The 26,090-nt window shown below is 39.9% G+C and overlaps 1 protein-coding gene across 5 annotated transcripts in view; it reads right to left on the bottom strand.

Annotated features, from left to right (window-relative positions):
- The window catches only part of mcph1 (microcephalin 1), a 227,642-nt gene that overhangs the window by 133,474 nt on the left and 68,078 nt on the right, over positions 1 to 26,090 (bottom strand). Inside the window, exon 11 of one of the 5 annotated variants that reach the window (XM_089117255.1) lies at positions 2,113 to 2,154. The exons of the other annotated variants lie outside the window; for them this stretch is intronic. Within the exon in view, the coding sequence (XP_088973381.1) occupies positions 2,113 to 2,154 (42 nt within the window). The remainder of the gene's footprint in view (positions 1 to 2,112; positions 2,155 to 26,090) is intronic. 5 annotated transcript variants of the gene reach the window in all.

Consider the following 26,090-nt stretch of genomic DNA (forward strand, 5'->3'; position numbering starts at 1 on the left):
CTTATGCAAACAATGAACTTTTGTGAATTGCAGTGTCCAGTACCTAATCCTTAACGTGTGATGTGTAGGCTACGTCGCGTTGTACAGTTGAGACAGAGGCGCCAGAACTGATAGAATGCACTGTAACACGATACTACTACCATATTTCTTCAAAAGCAGATCGTGGAGACATTTACTATTCGTGATGTCGCACACCCCTCGAATAAACCATTTAACGACTAGTCGTCGACTGTTATGCAAAACTAGTCGACTAGCAAAAATCAGTAGTTGTGAAACCCCTACATACAACCCATATATTTCAGATTTATTATTTGCTTTAAATTAAATTAAGATTGTATTTTTGGTAACTGAACATGAACGAATTTAAAATGAATGTGCTATTCAGATCATATATGTGTTTTTCCTAAAATTTGAACTAACCTTAACTTTATTCTCAGCTGAATTATAAATAATTTATTTCTGTATAAAATAAAAACACATTTGATTTTTCTTTTTTAATCAATGTAGAATGTGTAACTGAAAAATAAACAGATTAGGGCTCTGTTAGAGGACAAGAAATTAAAACCAATGTGACATGATGAATGTCCAAAAGATGGCAGAGAGAGAGAGAGAGAGAGAGAGAGAGAGAGAGAGAGAGAGAGAGAGAGAGAGAGAGAGAGAGAGAGAGAGATTTTGGTTGCTTGACAGTTGTAGGTTGCAATTTGACAAGAGTTTATAGTTTGACACAAACACAATGTTGTGTTATATTGCAAGTGTACACAATTATATATATTCCAGTTTGAATAATTTCCTGTATGAACAAAAGGACAGAGTACAGTATGTGTTTGTCTCCATTGTTCAATCACGCCTCACACAACTAGACATTATTGTTCTACTCAGATCAGGGAAGTAATATCCTGTCTTGTCCCTTAATAAATAAAATATATATACAAGCTATATATGTATGTATGTATGTATGTATATATATATATATATATATATATATATATACAGTATATATACATACATACACATATACATACATATACATACATATATATATATATATATACACATACATATATATATATATATATATATATATATATATACATACATATATATACATACATATATATATATATATATATATATATATATATATATATATATATATATATCTACGAGCAGCGATGAAAGGGCCGAAGCCGGCGGCACCGCCACCCCGGGCCTTTAGGTAACTAAAGGAACCGGGGTTGCGGTGCCATCGTCTTGGGCCCTTCATCGCTGCTCGCAGCTATATTTTTTATTTATTTATTTATTTTTATTTTACTGGAGGACATGGGAGCAGGGCCCTGATAATAAATAAAATTTATATTTTATTTACTGTGGAGACTGAGAGCCAACCCTTCTTCATCTTGTGGATAGTATTACTGTGGTTTGCACAGTGTAATTAACAGGCTACATTAATGTGATTTCATAGGCTAGTGCTTTTTATTGTGTACAGAAATGGACCATGGTAAATATATTTATACAGCTTTTCAACCCTATTTGAATATTTAAAACCAGTTGAATATAAAAAGTCCAGTGCAAGGTAACGACTCCGCTCGTCATCGGCAGTTGGCGACAAGAAAGAACAATTCTCTGTGGACCGGTCCGAGCGCTTCAGATGCGCACTTATGGGTGGACAGAGCTGTAGTTAACAACAATTTGTTAATATTGTGACAATAGACCAACATTTTGTTCCTTTAATTTTCAAAATAACCAGTGGGGGAATGAACTTCACAGCCTACTTCATAGGCTATTCATGTAAATGTGAAGTAGCCTACTTTTTCCCCTCACGGACTTTATAGTTTAAATGTATCAACCTTGCAAACACTCAGATGCCATTACAAAAATAAACAACGTCCAGAGCCACGAATTATTTTAACACATTTAAAGTTGCATAAAATAATAAATTATCAATAATAATGTACATAAATGGTATTTTTTTTTTTTCGTTTTCGCATTTCCACAAGACAAATAAAGCCACACAATGGTGATGAATGAATTGATGAAAAAGAAGAAGAAAAAACTTTTGGCTGTTAACACTGGTTTCTCTGGCTATTTGATTAATGAAAACAATACTTTTACCTTTAAATGTGAATTTTCCGTCCACCACCGAACTCTCGGCCGCTTAAAAAAAAAAATGCATTACCATCATTATTATAACATTTATTAGGCTACACAGGCTATGTAGAAGACGCTTTTATCCAAAAAAGGATCAAAGCAATTCGTCACATTTCATTCATAATACAGGTTGGATAATAATAATAGGGCTAAAAGTCCTGTTTCCAGTGACTTTAATACATTTATTCACGGCTTTTTAAAATGTCACAAAGAGTTTTGAACGAAATATTGAAGTTTATAATTAAGTATTTTGACACATCATGCCGAGTGCATATTCTAAAATCATGTTTTATTCTGGCATTAATTAGAGTTCGACAAACGCGGCGTCACATTCTCTTGCATTTATTTTTCTCATAACAGCTAAAATAAAATCATCTTTTAAAGCTGTAAAAGGTCTAAGTAGGCCTACACTCACAAAACATTTTCGCTCTCATTTGAGCGTACACACACTGGAGAAACAAACATTTGGGCATCTCTCAGTGAGTTCAGACATGGCCAAGTGGTAGAACCAGTGGCGGTTCTACTTTGAATTACACCCAGGGCGAGACCCCCTTCGAGACGAGAGCTTGAATCCGCCTTTTGCCGAACTCTTTATAAAACACCACAAGACTTTAAGAATAGGCATCCTGCTTGTGCTGGATGATTTAAAGAAAAGTGTGTATGTACGAATTTAACTGATAAATTTGTAACTACTGTATGTTGGCTATCATGAGCTATATATATATATATATATATATATATATATATATATATATATGTGTGTGTGTGTGTGTGTGTGTGTCACACATTAAATGTTTTAGAATGTAACACATTCAAATGCAAAATATGCACCCTCCCCCAACAATCCCCCACTCAGCTCCTGAGATTTGTCTGGCTAGATGCAGTAGGCGGCCTATGTCGTTTTTTTCCCTGGCTCACAACTGAGCTTGCAAGCATGCTTCTTTGAGCATTAAGCATTTTTTCAGGATTCAGTGTAAAAAAAAAAGTAAATTAAAAAAAAAAAATTGCATATTGTGACGTCACTGACTGGGTCTTCAAACTGTGCATCCACCGCTAGGTGTTAATGCAACCTACAACCGGTTACGTTTTAGGCCAGTCACAAAATGAATAAAATATTTGTTATGCAACAGTGTGCTGGCTCTCTTTTTTTTCATATACATGAGATAAAAGCAAAAACAAGTACAAACACATGGTGAAACAAAGAATACAAAGATACAAATTAGCCTATATACACAGTGCTTTATTTCAGGAAGGTCTAAAATTAGCTACTTTTCAGTTAAGTCTGTCGCTCTGTCTGAAAAGAAATTTAATTTAGTAATCAAATGTAAAATGACACTGCATAGTTTATCATAGTTAGATTAATGCTTATTAAAGTTTAAGTTATTCATTCAAGAGATGTGAGGGATTTTCTCTGCCTTTTGTTGTTTGATTCGCATCACTGACTCAATCGTCACATGTTTATTAGACTACTGGCCCTTTAAGACCGAATGCAGAACTCTACTGTAATAGATGTCTGATGCGCCATCATTTTCTCCCAACTATTTACGTCCATTTAAGACATAAACTGTGTTTAAATGAATCTCAGAGCAGGTCATTTTATATTTTATGTATATTTGATAGTTTAGATGCGCACATGAAGCCCCAAATGAGGCTATAGCCTACTTTTCTTGTCTCGTTTTAGTGCACTTCGGAGCGCGCGTCGCCTTTTGAACAGCATCTCTTGCACAGACTTTTGTGCTTTTAATAGCTCTTCTAATGATTGAACGCGTCCGCAGTTTAGCAACAGTACAGACTGCATTTTACAACAATCAGCGATCGTGCTGATTCTGACGGTACGTTTGGGTTTTAGGAAGAAATGACAGCGCAACGCTGTGAAGGGGAGGAAGTTGCGCTAGACAGAATGCGTCTGTAATGGTTTCATCTCAAATATCTTTTTATAATCTTTGAAATCGGAAATCTAAAATACAATTAGAATAATATCCCAGATCTAAAGTGTAGGTAACCATGTCCTCATGTCCATGGCTGTCGTGCTGTGCGCGCTGTGGCTCCGGGTGAGAGATCGCTCTCTCTTCTGGACTGTGAATAGCAAAATTGCATCACAGACAAATTGTTTAATATTATTATTATATATAGAAATGGTTGATATTCACCCCCGTTGCCCGTTTAATACCGGGTTTACCAAGCGGGAACACTGAATGAAACTAAGCGAACGTAGGCTACAAGCCATACAGACAGTGTGACACGGGTAAACCAATCGTGTAAACATAATCAGATGACGATGACGCCACGGGTTTTTATTTAAAAGAAAGAACGTAGCCTACATTTATAGACATAAGCAACTTTCACAATACTAACTAAAATATCATTTTATTGAATTTGAATTAGTCGTTTGAAGAGTAAAAAAAAAAAAATCAGTCGGTCTGAACGCAAGTTACAACCGGCAAGTCGGTCGGACTAAAAGGAAAAAAAAATAAAAAATTGGGTCGGCCCAAAATTGACAGGGTCGGTCGGGTTACGGCAAACAAGAATATTTTTAAGGGTGGCCTTAATGCTTAAGGACCATGTGCTAATATTAAAATTAGCGTACATATTTTCAAAGTCTTGTTTGTTCTGGAATCTCTGTGTGAAAGGAACTTCTGTAAATTAGACGTGAAAGGGGGCGTTTCAAGATACTCGCATGCACACAAAACACACTCCATTGTTGGCCGCACCCGCGCGATCGACTCGCTCACCAATTTGTGTAGAAAAGATATGAATTATGGCAATTAATTCACATTGGCCAGTGGCCCACCTGGAAAAGTCCAGGTGCTCCAGATGGTCAGTCGGCCCCTAACAAAATTTACAGTGGTACCGCAGCAAATCTATGAAGAGTGGGCATCCACAACAAACTGGGATGGTTCAAGAGGCAAACGTGGACTGCCTGTGAACGTAAGACACTTTATAACGACTTGAGTTGCCAAGAGATTTACACACATGGCTAGCAGTGACGGCAAGCAGATCAAGGACAGGGTGAATGAATTTCTACGCTCCACAAGGAATACTGTTGCCCACCGATGTGGCTAGCAGTCGGTGCAAAAATAGAGATTTCGTTAAATCTCTATTCTTAAAGGTGCATTGCGCAACATTTCATGTTAAAAATAGCCGTTTTCTAACCCATACATGCTTAAACAATCGCCTGATGAGCTGAATGAACCCTTCTTTGATCACTGCAATCGCCTCTATAATCCTGTACAGTGAAATATATAAGAGGGATTCGGGCTCGAATCTGAGACTGGCCGTGACGTCATGCGCGTTCACGCTCGCCTGGCTATGTATGGCAGGTTTGTGTAGCTATTCGCCGCCGTTCTCCGCATCAGAGAAGACAACTGGAGCGACACAACTCTAGTCAGTTTTCCACAAAAGTAGACGATGGATTCAAAGGGGCTGTTTACACCTGGTCACTTCATGCGTTTTCTGTGATCGTATAGCTATTCGGTTGTGAAAAGACCAGGGTGTAAATGCCCTCCGAAACGCATTAGGGACGGATTTGAATCCGATCGCTCGATGAGGACGTAGTCTGGGCCGCATTCCAGACGAAACTGGACAAGTGTAAATGCATCTGGTTGTTGAAACCAAGCTATATGTCATGTTATTTTAGTCATATATGATGACGCGCATCACCTCAGATGAGCAGCTGAGCCCCTTCATCAAGCCAGCGCTGCAATCTATCGCAAATCAAAGTGAAAGTAAGTCGCAGACGCTTTACACTACCATCTTCATTAAAAGTAAAGAAATGAAATGATCTTACCAGGCCTGTTGCCAATCTCTCTTATTGCTGTCTTTGCTGATTTTGAAATTAGCCGATGATTAATAAAATGCAGCTTATCCGTTGCTTTCGGTGACGTGCACTTCATTAAATCTGTATATGGCGCGGAAAGAGACCGGCTTGTAGTTCATTACAAACCCCAACGCAAACTCCACGTGAGACAAAGAAAATAAAACTTCTGTCTGTCCGTGCTAGGCGTCGGAATAAGACGAGAGTCAACATCGGGAAGGCTTTCAACAAACGGAGAGATCTCCGGTCTGCTCTAGGGCTCAAACGGGTCCTATACAAAGTGATAACTGAACGTGTTTCCACAATAATTCAATCATAAGTGGATACAGTAAGCACAGGGAGATAGATGGAAACAAAAACCGAAGTTTTTTACTTCCCCCGTTTCCCCCTCTCACACATTGTGTGTAATTTACTCGAATGCCTTTCCTTTCATATATTTTAAATGACTTGCAGATTTATAACTGTATTACCTCATTATGACTGTAACAAAAGATGTGTGCCGCACAGTGTGCGGCTGATGCTCCTTAGGTTATGAACAGCTTGTGCAAACGTGCGTATGTGTGTGTGTGTGAGTGTGTGTGTTCCTCCATGAATGCGCACAGCTCTGGTTGCAGTTTCGCTTGTCGCCAGAGGGGGCGTAGTTCTGTAAAAACTCAGAGACTTGCGTTTAGCTCCTTTAAAGTTTCAATTCTATTTTTACATTTTGCTTTTGTTAAATTTAACAAATTATGTTGTAGCTACTATTTTTATTTATTTTATCTGTCTGAAAAGTTTGTTATATTCTTTTTTGTTTGTTTGCTTATTTTTAACATCTGGCTCGTTACTGTCTCGTTCTTTTCAAAATTATTTGTTGAAAAAAATAAATAAAGTTTTTTTTACAAGACCTTGTGCTATTCAGTCTCATTCTTGTTAAAATAATGAAGTTTTTTTCTTTCCCAAGATCTTGCTGCAGAAAATGCAGCAAGGTTAAATGCATCAATCTGGTGCACATTGAGAGCTCAAAATTAACTGGCTTCGACCCATGACCTGTGCACATTGAACAACAAAAAAGCATTGACTTGTAGCCTACCTAAAGAGGGCTCAAACATCTTTTTAGATATGATATATAGTCTCAGTCTACGTTACATTATATTTTATATATTTAAACATAATGCCTATAACGTTACTTAATTAAGTCTTGTGCTGTATAACCAAAAAATATGAAATATAATAACGAAAACACTCGACATGTCAACAAAACAAACATAACATATTCCCAAACACATATCAAGCTTATTTAAAAACCTCAAAAGCATGAACACTCATTCAAAGTACCTGGAAAAGGGAGATGTAAATAACCATAAGTTCCCGCCTTCTCAGCACGAGCTGACCGATACATCTAACACATCAAGAGAGGCGGGACTTAAGGCAGAACAGCCAATCATCAGCCGGTCACACTCAAAGCCGGTGTCATGTTTGAGAGGAGGCAGCCGCAGCGAGCGCACACACAGAACACTAGAGAAACGGAGGAGCGACTAGTGATGCGTTTGTGCAAAACTGCGGAAAAACTGCAGGAAAAAGTGCTGGTGTTGAACACTCTCACCGGGAAAAGTGTGGGTGTTAAAACACCCACATCCCCCACGGGTGCGACGCCCCTTACTATATTAAATTCATGGTGAATGTTGCTGGTCTGTGGACGTAAAGTATTACTAGTTCATTCACGGCACAATGTTTCTCCTGGTTTCCACGTCAGCGCTGTTTGATCTTATAGAGATATACGGTTAATAACGGAGAAATGTGTATGCTTCTCACTAGATCTCGCAGTGTTATTACTTCAGTGGCAACTTCAAATGTTATCTTCACTGGCCTCTTAGTGTTGTGTAGTAACAGTGTCGCTTGATGGAGATCGGCTCCCGCTGCACAGATGTTGCTGGTCTGAACTGATAAACGATCCGTGAAGCACATAATGAGTAGCGCAGTTTCATTCGCTTTCATTACGCTTGCCATTTGATGTTGCACAGTGCTGTGGTGGCCGCACGAGTGCGTATTTTGTCGGCAGGAAAATTGGTCCAAGGAATCGTTCGGTTTGTAGGCGTACCGAACCGGAAGCCTCGAACAGAAACGGTTCAATACGAATACATGTACCGTTACAACCCTAATATATATATATACAGTATATATAATATATATATATATATATATATATTAGGGATGCACCGATATGAACATTTTGACCGATAACCAATAATTCTTTATATTTGAAAGCCGATAACCGATATATCGGCCGATAAATCTAAATCAAATTTTTATATACTTTTTGAAAGCCTGATTTAATTTTAAAAAATTAAAATCTGTCCCCTAACACAATTATAATGTTCTCATTATAATTTCATATAGCTGATATGACAGCTCATTTTGCACTTAACTATATTTTCCTTTTGGATTCCAATCATATTTCAAGCAATTAAGATCAATCATATTGAACAGTGTGCATCTTAAGTGTCTCAGGTGTCAAGTGTGGAAGGAAATAAATATTTTATATATATATATATATATATATATATATATATATATATATATATATATATATATATATATATATATATTTAAAAACTAAAAAAAAAAAAAACTTAAATAAAAACTATAAAAATGCCAATAAAAACACAAATTAAATTAAAATGAACAGAAAAAAATAATTTAAATGATTAATTTAAACTACAATAGTACTAAAATAATGATTTAGGCATATGCATACTTTTGCCATATTTTTCTGTAATTTGACAAAACAAATTGTTACAAATATGAAGTAAACACTGCAAACAAGTAGTGCGCACTGTAGTGTGCACTGTAGTGTTGCACGGGCAACCGATACTTCAAAAGTATAACGATACTTGGGAAATTAAAAACCTCACAATACCTATATTTATTAGTAACGATACTTTTATGAATCACCGCGTTCCAGATTTGTAAGAGATGAATTTTATGTTGGTATGTGCAATGCACACTTTCAGTGCACACTTTGGACGTCTAAGTTTTTTCTTCTCACTCACGCAGCAAAGAAGACAAACACACGGCTGCATGCGTGAGCACAAGTGATACTGTGGCGTCAGTCAGTAGCCGAGTGGCAGTCCAGAGAGTCAGAACTTTTCCAGTTGGGCCGGTAGTGTTTCAAGGCCGCGAGGGCCGGTGTGATAGTTATATTTTGCAAGTATTATCTGTACACAATAGTCTCTGCAACGGCGATATATTGAAGCGCTAGCCGCAAAAGACACTGTATCCATGCAACTGATAGCAGCAAAAAAAGAGCGCTCCTCTTGATTTAAAAAACAACAGATTTGAGTGCTAGATCTCTTATTTAATAGCGAACTAAATGAATTCTCTGCTATTTAATAGCCAATAAATGAATTCTCTGGTAGTTAACTGGAGATGTTTTATTTTTGTATTAGGTGTAAAACTTTCCCCAAACTTTCATAGATAGCATAAATAATTTACAAGCTGCTAAAATAAATCATACAAAACATCAGCTAAAATGATCTATAGGCTGTATGATTATAATCAGAGCATGTTCATGTTTGTCAGTGATTTATTTATTTTAGGTTATTACTGCATTTAAAGAGCACAGACCTACGCAAAGGAGGTGTATGTCGAACGTGTCATGTCCTGTCGTGTCTGGTTCTCTCTCTTTACTCGGTCTCCCTCTGCTGGTCATATTAGGCTACTTTCTCTTTCTCCGCTCTCCCAGCTGTTCCTCATCTCCTCTGACTACCTCGTTCTCCCTCTTTCCACCTGTTCCCTTTCTCCTCTGATTAGTTCTCTATTTCTCTCCCTGCTCCTGCTGCGTTCTTTGTCAGATTCTCTTTTGAGCATCTAATGCTGGAAGCAAACCTCTGTCTCGTTTGTTTCACCGTCGTCCTGTCCTGTCGTGTCCTGTTGGCGTCCGTCTGGTTAGTGCTACCTGTTCTCAGCTAATCTTCTGAAATCTACTCTGTCCAGTTCTCCTGAGGCTACGTCAGAACTGGTACCCACTCTCTCTCTCTCCGCGTCTTCCTGGTGAGACCTGCAGTCAGTCGCCGTAACCCAGAGATTCCCCTCGACTGCCTAAGATCTCTTGAACTGGAGTCCAGTTGTTTCTGTGAATTGCAGCGATCCATTTGCTCCTCTTTCTATAGCAGTCTGTAAAAATATACCTCCGAATTTGTCAAATCTAGTTGTAGGCCTAGTCAATCGCAAAGCTCTTTCCCACTTTATTTGTGTGTGTTGTGTTTTCGTGGCATTCACGCTGAACACATACAGCCGCTCAGTCTTTTTGCCACTCACTGAGGAACTGCAGGCACTCCGGCCGACGGTGACGTCACGCGCATTCCCTCTATTGTTTCTTTTTTTTTTTTTTTTTAAAGAATTTAATAAAGAACTCTCTCGTATTATGTCCAAAGGGTCGTTGCAAAACGAAAAATGAATGGTTGTATTTTTAAAACGCAAAGTTGAACACCAACATTTTAGTTTGACTACACCAATGCTGCGCTATAGCCTATACATCTCAACGAAATTTCAGATATTTGTTTATGACTTTTTATCCCTTTAAAACATTTAAAATTTTCACAAATTAATATGGGAAAAATTTAGATTTTACTGGTTTTCTAAGGCCAAATTAGAACATGGATATTTATGATATTTTTCCCGCAGTGATAGGTGAGTTATTATAAATGCGTCTGAAAAAATAACGAGCTAAAAACATAATCTCCGGATGCACCTTTAGAGAGAACGGCACCTTTCATACGGATTGCATAATCAGAAGGTATTAGTTTACGATTCGAATTTGTTCTTTTTAAAGTGGACATTTCAAGCTTTAGTCTATAAAGGATATTGTTCCAGTTCTTGCGCTCCAGTTCACAAATATCATAAAGCGCGCCTGATTGTTTTATGTTATTTTACAAAAGCACAACTTTTTCTTATTATTGTGACATTACGCAAATAAAAGTAGTTGTGAATAATGTATTATTATTTTCTGTATAACCAGAAATGATAAGAGTATTTTAAGTTGATTCCACTTTTGATGGGAAAATGAAAGTGTTCACGGCGCGCCTGCACCTGTCTGCCATCCAGTGCGTGCTCCAAACTCCGCACACACTCTTGAATATTGGTCAAAATCGAGTGTTTATTTGTGATAATCTTAGCCCTATTATTATTATTGTCCCACCTGTACTATGAATGAGATGTGACGAATTGCTTTGTTCTTTTTTTGGATAAAAGCGTCTTCTACATATGTAGCCTAATAAATGTTATAATAGGTTAATGATGATAATTATTATTATTATTTGCAGACACGGACCTAAAACACACTCCGTCTTCTAAGTCAGGTGACTGTAAATGCGCAAAATCCGTTTCCATTGCAGTTTTGCGAAAAAAAATCCTTTTTCGAATTGCCTGAAAAACCTCCTCATACGAGCGTAAAAACTTTTTTACGATAAACGGGAGTTTTTGCGAAATTGACGTGTTTCCATTGAGCGTATTTTCATTTCGCAATTTCAATTTGCGCAAATTGAAGGGTAACGGAAACGCAGCTACAGACAATGTTGAACCATGTTATAAACGATGGAACTAGCAACAGTTGGCTGATGATCTTTTGGAAAATGCACCCCTCAGCATGACTTTCACTCAAAGGAAATGTCACAGAGGAGAAGCCTCATCCTGCTCATGTCAAAAAACGTACCTCTCCATAAATTATCATACTCAGCATCTGGAACATCAGTGAGATCTTCTAATCCAATAATTACTATTTAAGAATGTATACTCTAATCTTGTCAAAAGGGAACACTGATGACAAATGCCCATCTGTGAATTCTTTACCACGATTAAATAAGATGCCATCTATATTTGAACTTTATCATATTGGGAATTGAGATAATAGCCTGTTGCTTCTCGTTGTGGCAGGAAGGGGTTTAGTTCAGGCTGAGTAAAAGCAAACAGACCTCTGCCAGGTGCATGTCACAGTAGCAAAGAAAACACACAGGAAACCAAGAAGGCAACAAGGAGACTCACATGCAACAACTGCCTCAAAGCAAATTACTACGTTCCATGGAGACAGAAGCATCAAGCTGAAAGCTCCGTCCTCACCTGGAAACTATAATATTGCACATTACAATATTGCAATTGCGACAGCGATATAATAAACACATGGTTTCGTGAGTCAACTTGCATGGTTCTAAAGTAAAATGCACACAGAGATTAGTGATCATTGATTGTAATAATGTGCATTTCTCAAGTCAAACTAGCAACAACTAAATGATTGATAACACTTATAATGATCAATAAACCATCAACCAAACCAGTGATTCCATCATTACAATTGAAAGCTATCAACTTTTTAAAAAAATTATTAGGCTAAAAAAACAACAACTTTTAAATTAAGTGAACTTCAAACAATCCTCACATAAACCCATAATAAATGCCATATTTACCTGTGCCCTTCCTGTCTTAACGGGTAGGATACAGAAATTGAATAAAGTTATCAGTCTGCGCTGCATGATTTATAAATAGACTAATCCTTATTAAAGCTACAAAAGTTCTTTAGTCAAGAGCAGTGAGTAATTTTCTATGTTCCCTTTGTTCTTTGATTAACTTTACTGACAGAACGCTTTATTCGCTATCGCTACTGGCCCTTTAAGAGCAGCCGTTGCTGAGACGCGGTTCTCACAATCGCCTCATTCTCCTAAAAGCAGAACTCTTTTCGTCCATAAGATTGTCTGTTATTGTTCGTTCAAGCTCGAAAGAGAACTGCATTCTGGCACGCGGTCTGTGTATGTGCATTATGGCGCTTCTTTCTGCAAGTCACATTCAGGACATTCACAGGCAGCGCGCTTTCTTTTGACTTCTTGTCGTACAAAATGCAAAAAGGCATTTGCACGAATAAAAGTGGGATCATGCAGTGTTTCCCCTACCATTGTTTTAGGGGCACGGCCCGCCCCCCTAAAATGCTGACGAAATCCAGTCATAAACAAGGATTTTACTGTATATTTTCGAGGAATAAATAGAAAGCGGTTCAGTACACTTTAAATAAAAATCGCGATATAGACTAGTGTGTGTGTGTGTGAATATTAAAGCACAAATACTATTTAAATACGAATCCTGTTCGTATGAATCGTATGTTCCGTGTGAATGAATAGTGCAGCCCAGAGCCGTTAAATATGAATACGTTTTTCAACGGCTCTGGTGCAGCCGACGCGCAGTTTTATTTACCACACATACACTGAAGACACACGTGTGACGCTTGCGCTGTTTTTTTTTTTTTTGCCTATCCACAAGTTTCCTACGCCCCATGAGGCCTTGCGTCAAAAGTGGGCGCGACTTCCGGTTGGAAGTAAACAAAACGCGATTTGACAGTTGAACAGTTGACAGTCATTCAAGTTATAGCGATCCAAACTAGCTAACGATGTGGGAATACAACCTCAACGAAATTCAAAAGGGTGAAATAACAGTACCTTTAGTAGTTGGTTGGGAGTATTATAATAACATTATTAATAATCAATAGTCATCAAGGTATGGTGACAGACAGTTGTGCGAGCTGACAAACAATTAAAATAAAAAATACACACTTAGTCATTGTGCTTTGGAGTTTATTCAAAATTATAAATGAATGTGCTGCTTGAATACATTAACTGGCACATTTGGTATTCTGTCAACTCAGGCTTTGATCCTGAGTTTAGCTGTAACATCAGTAGCGAACAGCCAATCACATGCTGATAGAGTTTATAGAATATTAAGAATTTAAACAAATGTACACAGGAAGATTCGTCGTCTTTTGGGAGGTGATGGAAACTACAGTTGTTGGCAGGATCAGAGACGGGCTCTGGCAGGATCACTCTGATTTCGTTTTCAGCTTATGTTCAAAACAATCACGTTTAAGCCACTGAACTAGTTTAGTCCGGTTATACATACAACCGCGAACAGCACATGTTGTCCATGAACTCCGTAACACCATCTCTCATAAAGATTTGCGTCTTTAAATAGTAAAATAATTCTCCGAAAAACAGCTAGCCTCTTCGCTAACTAACACACAAAATACCATTGGAATGCTACTTCCGCCACCTCACCGGAAGTTTCACCCACTTTATTTTTTACAGGAGCGCCCCTCGGAAACTTGTGGATAAAGACAGAAATGATTGAACTTCCTCTCCAGGCTCTAGATCCACTCTGAAAGTCACTTCGTGTCAAAACCGCTTCATTTGTGAAACTATCATCATGACAAACACACAGAAACTCCAAAGGGCTTCACGGCAACCCGTCAAAATAAAAGTTCGGTTTAACTTGACAGAAATATATAACTGTTACAGTAGAAATACGAAATGTCCAGATGTAATAATACATTAACACTAATACGAATAAATTATGAATTTTTTTTTAATTTGTTTTAATTTTAACAGTAAAGCTCATTGTGCACCACATTATTTGACAAAAAGTTTATGATAAAATTAGTGTTTTATGACTTAATTTTATTACCAGCAAAAAATTAGTGTGAATTTTTTCATATCAATATATTTAAAAAAATATAATAATACATGATTAATTATTATACGTTCTTTTTGATGTATAATAATAAAAAAAAAATTACATGCCCGCTCCGCTACAGCAGGTAGTGTAGTGTACTTTTAATGTTTTTAATTGTACAATTAATGTTTTTATGATGACTTTGTGAAAGGTTAAGTAAACGGCATCTGCCGTGTTCCTACTGGCCAGTTTTTGGCATATTTCCTTCTGAAACAACTGGGGCTCGTTCTTGATTTGCCATGATCTTGGATTGTTTGGTTCTTCGACGCTCATCCTGGACTTGATGTCATAGCAACAGGTCCGTCAGCTTGAACCTGCTCGCGAGCAGGCTTATTTCATGTAAACAGGATTAAATCGCGGCTGATACGGGAAGTCCTTTAGCGCAGCGCGATAGTGTAGCCTAATTTCTGAGATTATTTTTTCTTCTCGTGAAACGATCGTCGTGAGGGTGTCGTTTATACTTTATTTTGTTGGAAATGCACATTAATGTTCGATTCGATGCCGGGCTTCAACGTGTTCATTCAACAAAAATGTTTGCATCGCCCTAAAATTCTTTGCGAATGGCTTCCTTTACACTATTGGAGATGCGGAGAAGGTTTCTATCGTGCCATTCGCAAAGTTTACCTAGCGCTCTTAGTTTTTTTTTTTTTTTTTTGCCAACTTAGGGTATATTATAATTTTTAATGAAGATAATGCAATCATGATGACCGTGCCGATTATGACTTACAGTCCCTCAGGCTTAACTTACGTGATTGGTGCCATACACTGTAGACTGCACACACGTTCCCATCAAGGCCTCAATGAAGGGATTTTGTGAGGAGAAAGGGGGCTCAGAATGTAAATGTGCAGCCAAGTTACTATTACATTTTATTTTAATATTCCAGCTTATAATATTATATCAATATTTTTAAAAGGCAGTTGACAGAGTAAAATCTCTTAGATGGTGTGTGACCATGTTCCATATCACAAATCAGTGCGAAAGCAAAATGGCCAGGATCTGTGCATGACTCAAGAACTTTCAGAGATTCACATTTATGTACATTATTTGAACGTGGTTAGGAAAATGATAAATATCAAACTCACGGTATTACATACACTTATGCTGAGAACTGCATTTTTCCTTTATACAGGTGATAACAACAGGATCCTGCATGGAGACAGGTGTTTTATGACCCCATTCCCTGACCCAAACCAGTTACAATGCAGCTCTAGGACAAGGGCACATGATGAAATGACCTTTGGCCAACTAAAGGGAAGATTTCAGGGTCTGAAAAGCCTGAGGGTTGCACCTGACAGGGCCTGTGACATGTGCCATATTACACAACATTGCCAACATCAGAAACATTTAAAAAAAATAGTTCTCTTTGTAAAGAAAAGCCAGTTATTCAGTCATATTTTTAAAAGAGATATTAAGGTCAGCAATAGTAGTCTGTGTGAAATAGTGTATTTTACTCTGAAGTTTATTTTGAAGCAACTCTATTTCTGGTGCAATTTTTTCTTAGTCAAGTTCTATTTCTCCCCCTGATTTTTGTTTTTTCAAAATATTCTATTTTCTGTTGAAGACTCATAAAGGGAACGAATTTAACCCTGTGTCGTTTGTGTCACACATGCCTCGCAACAAATAAAAAGGAAACATTGTTTCTACACTGGCTAGTGGCTACCCCATCACTGCTGTGTGCAGACTCTTCTGTAGGCCTTTCTGTACATGTGGACTCCTGTCAGAAATAATAGGCATAGGCACAAGTATAAATCAATTAAAGCCATCAATTAAATTAAAGTACTTCCTCCAAAGGACAATCATCTGAGAAGTTTTCTTCACGCTCCAGTGCAATGTGATTGATAACTCATGGCAAAATATTTTTACATTAACATAAGTTTATCAGTTTTTACTTTCACAAGACAAAGCAATTTATCATTACTCAAGATTTAACAGTTGAAATGACTAAACCAGCCAATTCGGATTATAGGTCTACTTCATTTAATGCAAAATTATTTCACAGTGTACAAAGATAATTTAAATCTCATTTCCCAGTGATGGTGTTGCTGCTACTGGTCCCTGATGTGGGTCTGGAAGAGCTGGTAGGCCTATAAGGTCTAGTAAAATTACCATTAAGTAGAATATTTTTGTACTTCACTTTCACCAAGTCCATTATTATAGTGTGGTGACTCGACATTACAATGAACAAAGTAATTATGAATATAAAAATATAAAATAATAATAATAAGTTATTAAAACATCTAACATGGCCACCACAAATGCATTTAATTTGTCTTCTACTTTTGCCAGCACTCTCTCCTGGCTTTTGCACACTTTGAGGTCTTCCCTGGCGTTTTAATTAAAGACTGAAATTCGGCATAACCTTGCATTAAAAGCGCTTGCTCTGCTTGGGAGAAAAACTGGGCGTGTTCTTTGGCCATGCTGAACAGCCAATAGCAGCGTTGCTGATCACTGGTTCTGCTTTCGATGCATGTCCCCTTTTAAACCAACGCGAGAACACGCAGTTATCTCAGATAACTCAATCCAGCGATATGTGTTCGAAGAGTGTGTTCGAAGTGTGTTCGAAGAAAAAAAAAAAAAAAAAAAACATAACCAAGCTAAGCAAGTTGTGATTTGCCGGTGGGGCATTTCCCCATCCACAGTAATCAATGCGATAATTCATCTAAATAGACAATATCAAATATGTGTACATATATATATATATATTTTAAATATCCAACACGCACGTTTAAACAACTAATAGCCTAATATAATCTAAACCAGCGCTTCTGCGCCTGTTTTGAGACATAACAAGCAGCGCACGTTTCAGTTTCAGTGGCCTTAATTAACATTGTTCAAGAAATGCGGCGGTGCTCACTTGAATTTATTTTTCTCATCACAGCTATAATAAAATTATATTTTAAAACTGTAAGAGGTCTCCTTTTCCATGTAGCCTAAAGTAGCGCAGGCCTACATTCACAATATGCATAAAGAAAAACCTTTTTCTTGCTCATTAAAGCGAACACATGGCTGAATGGTAGAACATAGGCCTACGGTTCTACCATTACAAAGACATGGGTTCGAAGCTTGATGAAACATGGATTACTGTAGTTGTATTTTATATTTAGGCTATTAATGCAGAAAGATTTGTTCTAAAACTCTGTTACACCATTTAGTTTTTTGCTTATATTTATAAAATAAAATGACAATGCATTTCTATTTTAGACTAAGGAACAAATCTCTTCCAACAGATTGACTGAATTTACATCTTCAAAAGCAGTTATGCAAAAAATATAGAAAATAAAACTTAATGGGGTTCCATGTAGAATTAAAAAAAAAAACATCCCCCTCCACAGTAATCAATATTTACTCGATCAATATTTATTTATTTTTAAATATGCAACACGCATGTTTAAACAACAAATAATAAAATCTGAACCAGCGCTTCTGCTCCTGTATTGAGAGATGTCAGTTTCAGTGGCCTTAATACATTGATTCACGGCTTTTTAAAATGTCACGAATTGTTTTGAGGTGGTTTTGAATGAAATATTGAAATACTGAAGCTTATAATTGAGTATTTTTTGACACACCACGCACAGTGTTGGCCTATTCTAAAATCAGGTTTTATTCTGGCATTAATTGTGTTCGACAAACGCGGCGGTGCTCACTTGAATTTATTTTTCTCATAACAGCTAAAATAAAATCATCTTTTAAACTGTAAAAGGTGTACGTTTTCATGTTAAGTAGGCTTACACTCACAATAGGTTAACGACAAAACGTTTTCCTGCTCATTTGAGCGAATACTCACTGCAGAAACATATGTTTGGGCATTTCTCCGTAAGTGAACACATGGCCGAGTGGTAGAACTTACGGTTAGAACATGATAATAACATGGGTTCGAAGCCCGATTTAACATGGATAACGAATCGGTTACCTAACGTAACCTCGGTTCTCTCTAGATGAGGGAACGAGTATTGCGTAAGCTAGCTTACGCTACGGGAAAGATTCATCTTTGCTGAGAAGTTGAAGCCAAAAAATTATTCCATAATTTTGTAATCATTGTCAACGCAGTCTCTTCTGAGGCAGACCATGAGCGGGCTAGCTAGCGGCTCATTGGTTCGCTCAGAGAGAATGCACGAACCTATGGGAGAGCGGCGCTGAGTCCGCGGCCAATGAGCGGACGGCGCTCGCTCACTGCGTCACAGCCCGCCAAAAGGGGCGTGGCTACAGTGTATAAAGGTAGCTCTCCCAGGCTAGTTCGTCGATTCTGTCAGCATGAAGCGAAACGCTGGTGGCGCAAGCACGGCCGGGAACGCAATACTCGTTCCCTCAACTAGAGAGAACCGAGGTTACGTTAGGTAACCGATTCGTTCTCTTACGAGAGGTTCTCTCGTATTGCGTAAGCTAGCTTACGCTACGGGAACACCTGGTCAACGCCGTGCGCGCTAAGTAACCACTAAGCATCCCAGGGGGGAAACACCGGGGGAATCTTTAAGTGGATGAAGATAATAAGGCGGCCAGCATAGCGGCCGTTATCATCTAGTGCAAAATGCCCTAAGGCGGCCGGCGTAGCGGGCCGTGAACGTATAATGCATAAGCACATAGGGGAACACAAGGGGTGAGCCGGTTGTGATGGAACTCCCGATAGTGCGGCTTTCTATAGGAGAGCTGTAAAGTACTAGACCGCCAGAATTTTAGCCTGTAAGGCTGGAACTTCCAAGTTAAAAAATCTGACAAAAGTGGAGGGGGAGGCCCATCCCGCAGCCACACAAATGTCGTGAATGGAAATTCCGCAGGACCATGCCCACGATGAGGCCATGCCTCTGGTGGAATGAGCCTTGATGCCCAGAGGGCAAGGCAGGTCTTTAGCGGCATAAGCAGAGGCAATCGCGTCTACTATCCACCTAGATAGAGTCTGTTTCGAGGCGGCTAATCCCTTGGTGCTGCCACCGAACGACACAAACAGCTGCTCTGAGCGTCTGAACGCGGCAACGCGTGTAGTGTACACTCTGAGCGCCCGAACCGGGCAGAGGCGATCAGCGTCACTAGGGATGTCCCGATACCACTTTTTCACTTCCGATACCGATACCGATGCCGCACCTTTGGCTTTTGCCGATACCGATATTAGTCCGATATTTTTTTTTTCGTGGTCCGACGTGCCGTATACGGCCCACAGGGTGGTTTATAGGTTTAACTTTGTGAAAGACAAAACAAAACAAACACAAAAGTAAACATAATACATATCTTTGGAAAGCTGAGAAACTCGTGATTCGAACGACGTAAACCATTTTAAGATACAATCAACACAGCGGGCACAATCTGTCTCTTTGTCAGACCACCAACAGCCAAAACAAACCAACACAAACTGGAAGAAACTCACCAATTAGCCATCTGTTAGTCCACATTCCAACAAAAATGGTTTGGTTTCACTGTAAAGCGTCCATACAATCCAATTTGAAGAAGTTTTTAGTCCAAAACAATTGTATATATGAATAAACATCCATGGAATGTAAATAGTAGCATTTCGCGTTAGCCGACAGCGCTATCACAACTTCGACGCACTAATGCTACGTTCACACCGGACGCGAATAGGGCGTCAGGCGCGAATGATTTCAATGTTAAGTCAATGCAAGAAAAATTCCTGCGGCGCGAATGAGGCGTGGAGCGCGGCGCGGAAGACGCGAATACGCCTCATTCGCGCGTCAAGTTGGCGCGAATGGCGCGAATTGAGCGTTGTGCATTCACGCGTTTGACGCGAATTCGCGTCTGCCGCCCGAGTTGAAAAATCTGAACTTTGGCGTGAATTCGCGCCGCGTTAACCAATCAGGAGGCTAGCTGCTTGCTCACGTGGTGAAGTGTCTGGATGCTTCAATAAATTATTTTGTTAATATGACTAAATGCATGGTGGGATTATGCACAACAAAGCAAATGTTTCATCACTTAAAACATTATTTCTATATGGAGACATGTTCATTTTGTATTGAATGTTATTCATTCCATATCCAGAAATAGTATTATGTTGTAAAGTCTTTACAACATAATACTATTTCTAGATATGGAATGAATATTGTCTTTAAAAGACAATCAACATATGTGCATAAATTCGTGTCTGGACATGAGAGAGAGGAAAAAAAAAAATCACAGGACAGGTTAATAACTTTTGAAGGCTGGCTCTATTTATCATCAAAACAAAAATAAATGACAGCTAGATTAGATGGATGAGGGGCCGGGCGAGGGTGATCCTCGCTCAGATGCGGGACAACAGGTCATCAAACTGGGCGCGTGACAGGCGGAAGTACCGCTGACAGCGGCCGTCATCCAGCGCAGCTCCTGGAGCGAGCAAATGGTGAAACTCGCCAAACGGTTCGGCTCCGAAGGGTCCGGTGGACACAAATATACGGCGACGATGATCCCCACGCCGCTGTTCTGCTATCCAGAGTAAATACAGAGCGGTAACTCTCTTGATGAATGCTCGGTCGACATAAAAACAATGACCGCCAACGGATTTTGATTCTGACGCGCGTAAATTTCGCTTTAAACTTTACGCGCGCCAGTTTCGCTCTTGACACGCGAATTAACACTAGTGGTCAAGCGTCAAACTAGACGCGTCAGGCGCGAATTTGACGCGCGATTCGCGTCCGGTGTGAACGTAGCACAACACTATTGATCCGTCTAACTTCAGTTGAAACGTAAACATTGGAGAAAAAAGAATGTCAAAATGGCCGCTGACCCATGAACTATTGATTGACAGGTCATTTTAGCCAATCGGCGAGTGTTAGGGGTGTCTTCTAAACTCCAACAGCCAACGAGCGTGCCTGGTGAAGATCGGTATCTACCTCTCTTTGAGTGACAGTTTATCTATCCAGTTGCAATAGAGAATGAAATGACGCTATTTTCTGATAGCCAATGAATTTCTGAAAAGACTGAAATGCAGCTTTTGTGGGTGGAATCATCCGATTACATTAGAATCCGTGCGCAAAAGCGAGAGTGATTCTCTGCGCGCGTGTGCTTAAACACAACAATCATCACGTGACAGGCTGCGCCGCTAAACTGGATATCGCTCATATTTTTTTCTCCCCTCCGATCTCCGATCTAGCGTTCTGGGCCGGTATCGGCGCGATACCGATGCCGTGGATCGGATCGGGACATCCCTAAGCGTCACGTTCGCTATCGGATGCAGGCAGCGCCGATAGAGAGATCACTTGCGCCCTGAAAGGGGTACCAATCGCTTTCGGAACATAACCGTGTCTAGGTTTCAGAATGACTATGGAGTCATTCGGTCCAAACTCAAGGCACGCGGGGCTCGAAGACAGCGCGTGAATGTCCCCCACTCGTTTTACTGAGGCGAGTGCCGTCAGAAGAACGGTTTTTAGCGAGAGGTATTTTAGCTCCACGGACTCGAGTGGTTCAAACGGTGGGGCTTTCAGAGCTTCTAGAACTATAGAAAGATCCCAGACCGGCACCGTAGGGGGGCGAGGGGGGGTTCATCCTTCTGGCTCCGCTGAGGAAGCGGATGATTAGCTCGTCTTTGGCCGCGACGCTTGCCACGTAAACCTTAAGAGTGGATGGGGACCTGCCCTTATCCAGCATCTCCTGAAGGAACACAAGCAAAGACGAAACCTCGCACGTCCGTGGGTCCAAATTTTTGTCGGTGCACCATTTGGAGAACACAGACCATTTTGCAGCATAGAGCTTTCTGGTAGAATCCGCTCTGGCGTGTTTGATCGTGTTCAGAACCCCTTCTGGCAATTCGACGCGTAGTCGTTGGTCACCCATGCATGAAGCGCCCAGCGCTGTGGATGGGGATGCCAGATCGAGCCGCGGGCTTGAGTGAGGAGATCTGCTCTGATTGGAATGGGCCACGGGGCTGTCTGTGACAGCCGCGTAAGCTCCGGGAACCAAGCTGATTCTCCCAGCGCGGGGCCACAGCGTTTGGACTGTTTGAGTGTGCAGGGACTATTCTCCGGGGGAGACCAGGTTCCTGGACAGCATGTCTGGACCGTCGTTCAGATGGCCCGGTACGTGCGTCGCTCTGAGCGAGAGCAGGTGACTCTGGGACCACAATAGGATGCGGCGTGTCAGATGAAAGAGATTCTTGGATCTGACGCCGCCCTGACGGTTGATGTATGATACCACGGCTATATTGTCGGAGCGAATCAGGACGTGGTGACCATGTATGCGCGGGAGGAAAAACAGCAGCGCGTTCTCGACCGCGATCATTTCCAGACAGTTTATGTGTAGGGAACTCTCGTGGCTCGACCACTGGCCGGCGGCCGGTGAGCCCTCGCAAACCGCACCCCAACCCGAGTTGGATGCGTCTGTCGAGATGACTTTCCGGCGAGAAAAAGTACCCATGGTAACGCCCCTCTGAAACCACTCAAATACTGACCATGGCTGCAGTGCAGTGATACATGTCTGAGTAATCTTGATCATCTGGCGGCCCGTCATCCACTCGCGGTGGGAAGGGGGCGCATGTGCAGAAGTCCCAGCTGTAGCACAGCGGAGGCTGAAGCCATATAACCCAGCATCCTCTGAAAAGATTTCAGGGATGTGTGGGTACCCATCTGAAATGAGGCGGCTAGGCGCTGAACACGGCGCGCGCGCTGTGTGGATAAGCGAGCCGTCATTGTGACAGAGTTCAAATCTATTCCAAGGAATGAAATAGTTTGACTGGGCTGGAGAGAGCTCTTTGTCCAGTTGACAGAGAGTCCCAGCGCTTCCAGATGGTTGAGGAGAACTGCGCGGTGCGACAGAAGCTCCGTCTGGGAATCTGCTAGAATCAGCCAGTCGCCCAGATAATTCAGAATGCGCAGCCCCTGACTTCGCAGGGGAGCGAGCGCTGTATCCATGCACTTCGTGAACGTACGGGGTGCTAAGGATAGGCCGAACGGGAGAACGGCATATTGGTAAACTTGACCCTCGAAGGCGAAACGTAGGAATGGCCTGTGTTGAGGGTTTATCTGGATCTGAAAATAGGCGTCTTTCAGGTCTAGAGAGATGAACCAGTCCCCCTGGCGGACGTGCGCGAGGAGTTTCTTGACTGTGAGCATTTTGAACGGTCTCTTCATGAGTGCTTTGTTCAAAGCCCTGAGATCTAAGATCGGCCTGAGGCCGCCGTCTTTCTTGGGAACCAGAAAATAACGGCCGTAAAACCCTGACTCGGTCATAGATGGAGCTCCGGAGCTCGCTAGAAGGTGCCTTCTCGACGACGGCGGCTTCTTCCCAGGACAGCGGATGCGTGTAGCTCGCTGAATGATGAAGAATCGACGAACTAGCCTGGGAGAGCTACCTTTATACACTGTAGCCACGCCCCTTTTGGCGGGCTGTGACGCAGTGAGCGAGCGCCGTCCGCTCATTGGCCGCGGACTCAGCGCCGCTCTCCCGTAGGTTCGTGCATTCTCTCTGAGCGAACCAATGAGCCGCTAGCTAGCCCGCTCATGGTCTGCCTCAGAAGAGACTGCGTTGACAATGATTACAAAATTATGGAATAATTTTTTGGCTTCAACTTCTCAGCAAAGATGAATCTTTCCCGTAGCGTAAGCTAGCTTACGCAATACGAGAGAACCTCTCGTAAGAGAACTGTAGTTAAATTTTATGTTTAGGTATTTATGCAGAAAGTTCTTTGTCTAGTTCTAAAACTGTTACACCATTTAATTGTTTTTTTTTTGCTTTTATTTATAAAAAAAAATTATATTTCCATTTTACACTAAGGAAGGAACAAAATAGTATCCAACAGAATGACTTCTTTACATCTATAATAATATCAATCGTAATTTCAAAAGCAGTTCCGTAAAAAAATACATAAAAAAATATGAGGAGTTCTTTTCCAAAACGCTATAAATCCATTTCAATAGTTTTCAGGAAAACTAAATTTTTTACCAAGACCCACACATTTTGTGAATATTCAAATTAAACGTTTTATTGGTTCAGTCTGAACATGTTGAACAATGATTATTAAATCAAACAACAATATTGTTAATGATAAATTAAAAGTTTTTTTTTTTTCAAAACGCTATATAAATCCATCCATTTTTGTAAAAAGAAAAAAAAAAACCAAGAGAACATGCAACATATAATCAGGGGCTCATGCTATAGATTAATATAAATTAAATTTAGAAACACAACCTGAAAAAAGTAATGATAGTAATGTTATGTAAAGTTATAACCTACATTCAGAGTCATTTTTAGTAAAGATTTAGTAAAAATGATCAACGCTACTATCAACCCTTCGGTTTACTCTCTTGTTGATGTGTCCTCATCCATGTGTGAGGACTTTTTAATGGTAAATGGACTGCATTTATATAGCGCTTTCATAGACCTAATGGCCACCAAAGCGCTTTACATTTGCCTCACATTCACCCATTCACACACTCATTCATACACCGACGTTTGTGTTTTTTATAAATAATGTTTTTTATTAGTAAGATAAATGATCTAAAAGTAGGAATTACTCCATCTCCTCCTGACCCCTTAATCTACTGTACCATAGCTGTTCTGCTGTTTTTAGTCGATTTAATCCTATTACTGGCACTCAGCTTCAAGAAATAGTAGAGAACCTTAGGCCTTCAGGCTCCTCTGATGATGTTATTCCTCCCTTTTTCCTTAAACAAGTATTTGAGGATGTCCGTTCTCTTCTTCTGGTCATGCTAAATCGCTGTTTAGAAACTGATATCATACCTGAACCGCTAAAACATGCATCAGTTTACCCTTTACTTAAACAGAACTTGGACCCCACAGTGCTGGCCAACTTTAGACCGATCTCCAATCTTTCATTTCTGTCTAAAATACTAGAGAAAATAGTCCTGCAACAACTACGAAGCTTCCTCACTGATAATATGCTTTTCAAACTCTCCAATCTGGGTTTAGAAAACATCATTCGACAGAGACTACATTGCTGAAGGTTTTTAATGATGTACTCATAACCTGTGACTCTGGCGATTATATGGCTCTTGTCCTTTTAGATTTAACGGCTGCATTTGATACAACAGATCACTCTGTACTTATTGCCCGACTGGAACAGTGTGCAGGCATTACTGGCAGTGCATTAGACTGGTTTAGATCCTATTTTACTAACAGAAGCTTCTCAGTGAAGATTGGAGAATCTTCCTCCAGTAAGGCTGTGCTATCATGCGGGGTTCCTCAAGGGTCTATTTTGGCCCCCATTCTTTTTTCTTTATACATGCTTCCATTAGGTTCTATTATCAGAAAACACGGGTTGTCATTCCATTTCTATGCAGATGACACTCAAATTTATCTGCCTTTCAAACGCTCATCAGATAGTCTGGAAACTCTTATGGCCTGTTTGGTTGTCCTCAAATTTTCTGCATTTTAATGAGAGCAAAACAGAAATGATTTTAATTAGACCCTCAGACTATTCCACCACACCTAAAGTTCTTTTTGATGGTTTGTCGTCTTATGTGAGGCCATGGGTGAGAAATTTGGGTGTGGTATTTGATGAATCCTTGAAATTTGAGAGGCAAATAAATTCAGTAGTGAAATCTTGCTTCTTTCAGTTAAGATTACTATCAAAAGTAAAAACATTCCTCTCTTTTAAAAATTTCGAAAAAGTAATACATGCTTTTATTTTTTCTAGACTAGATTACTGCAACTCTCTTTATGTTGGGACTA

The sequence above is a fragment of the Pimephales promelas genome, chromosome 11 (genome assembly GCF_988280905.1).
Source record: "Pimephales promelas chromosome 11, fPimPro1.hap1.1, whole genome shotgun sequence".
In the NCBI taxonomy this organism is placed as follows: domain Eukaryota; kingdom Metazoa; phylum Chordata; class Actinopteri; order Cypriniformes; family Leuciscidae; genus Pimephales; species Pimephales promelas.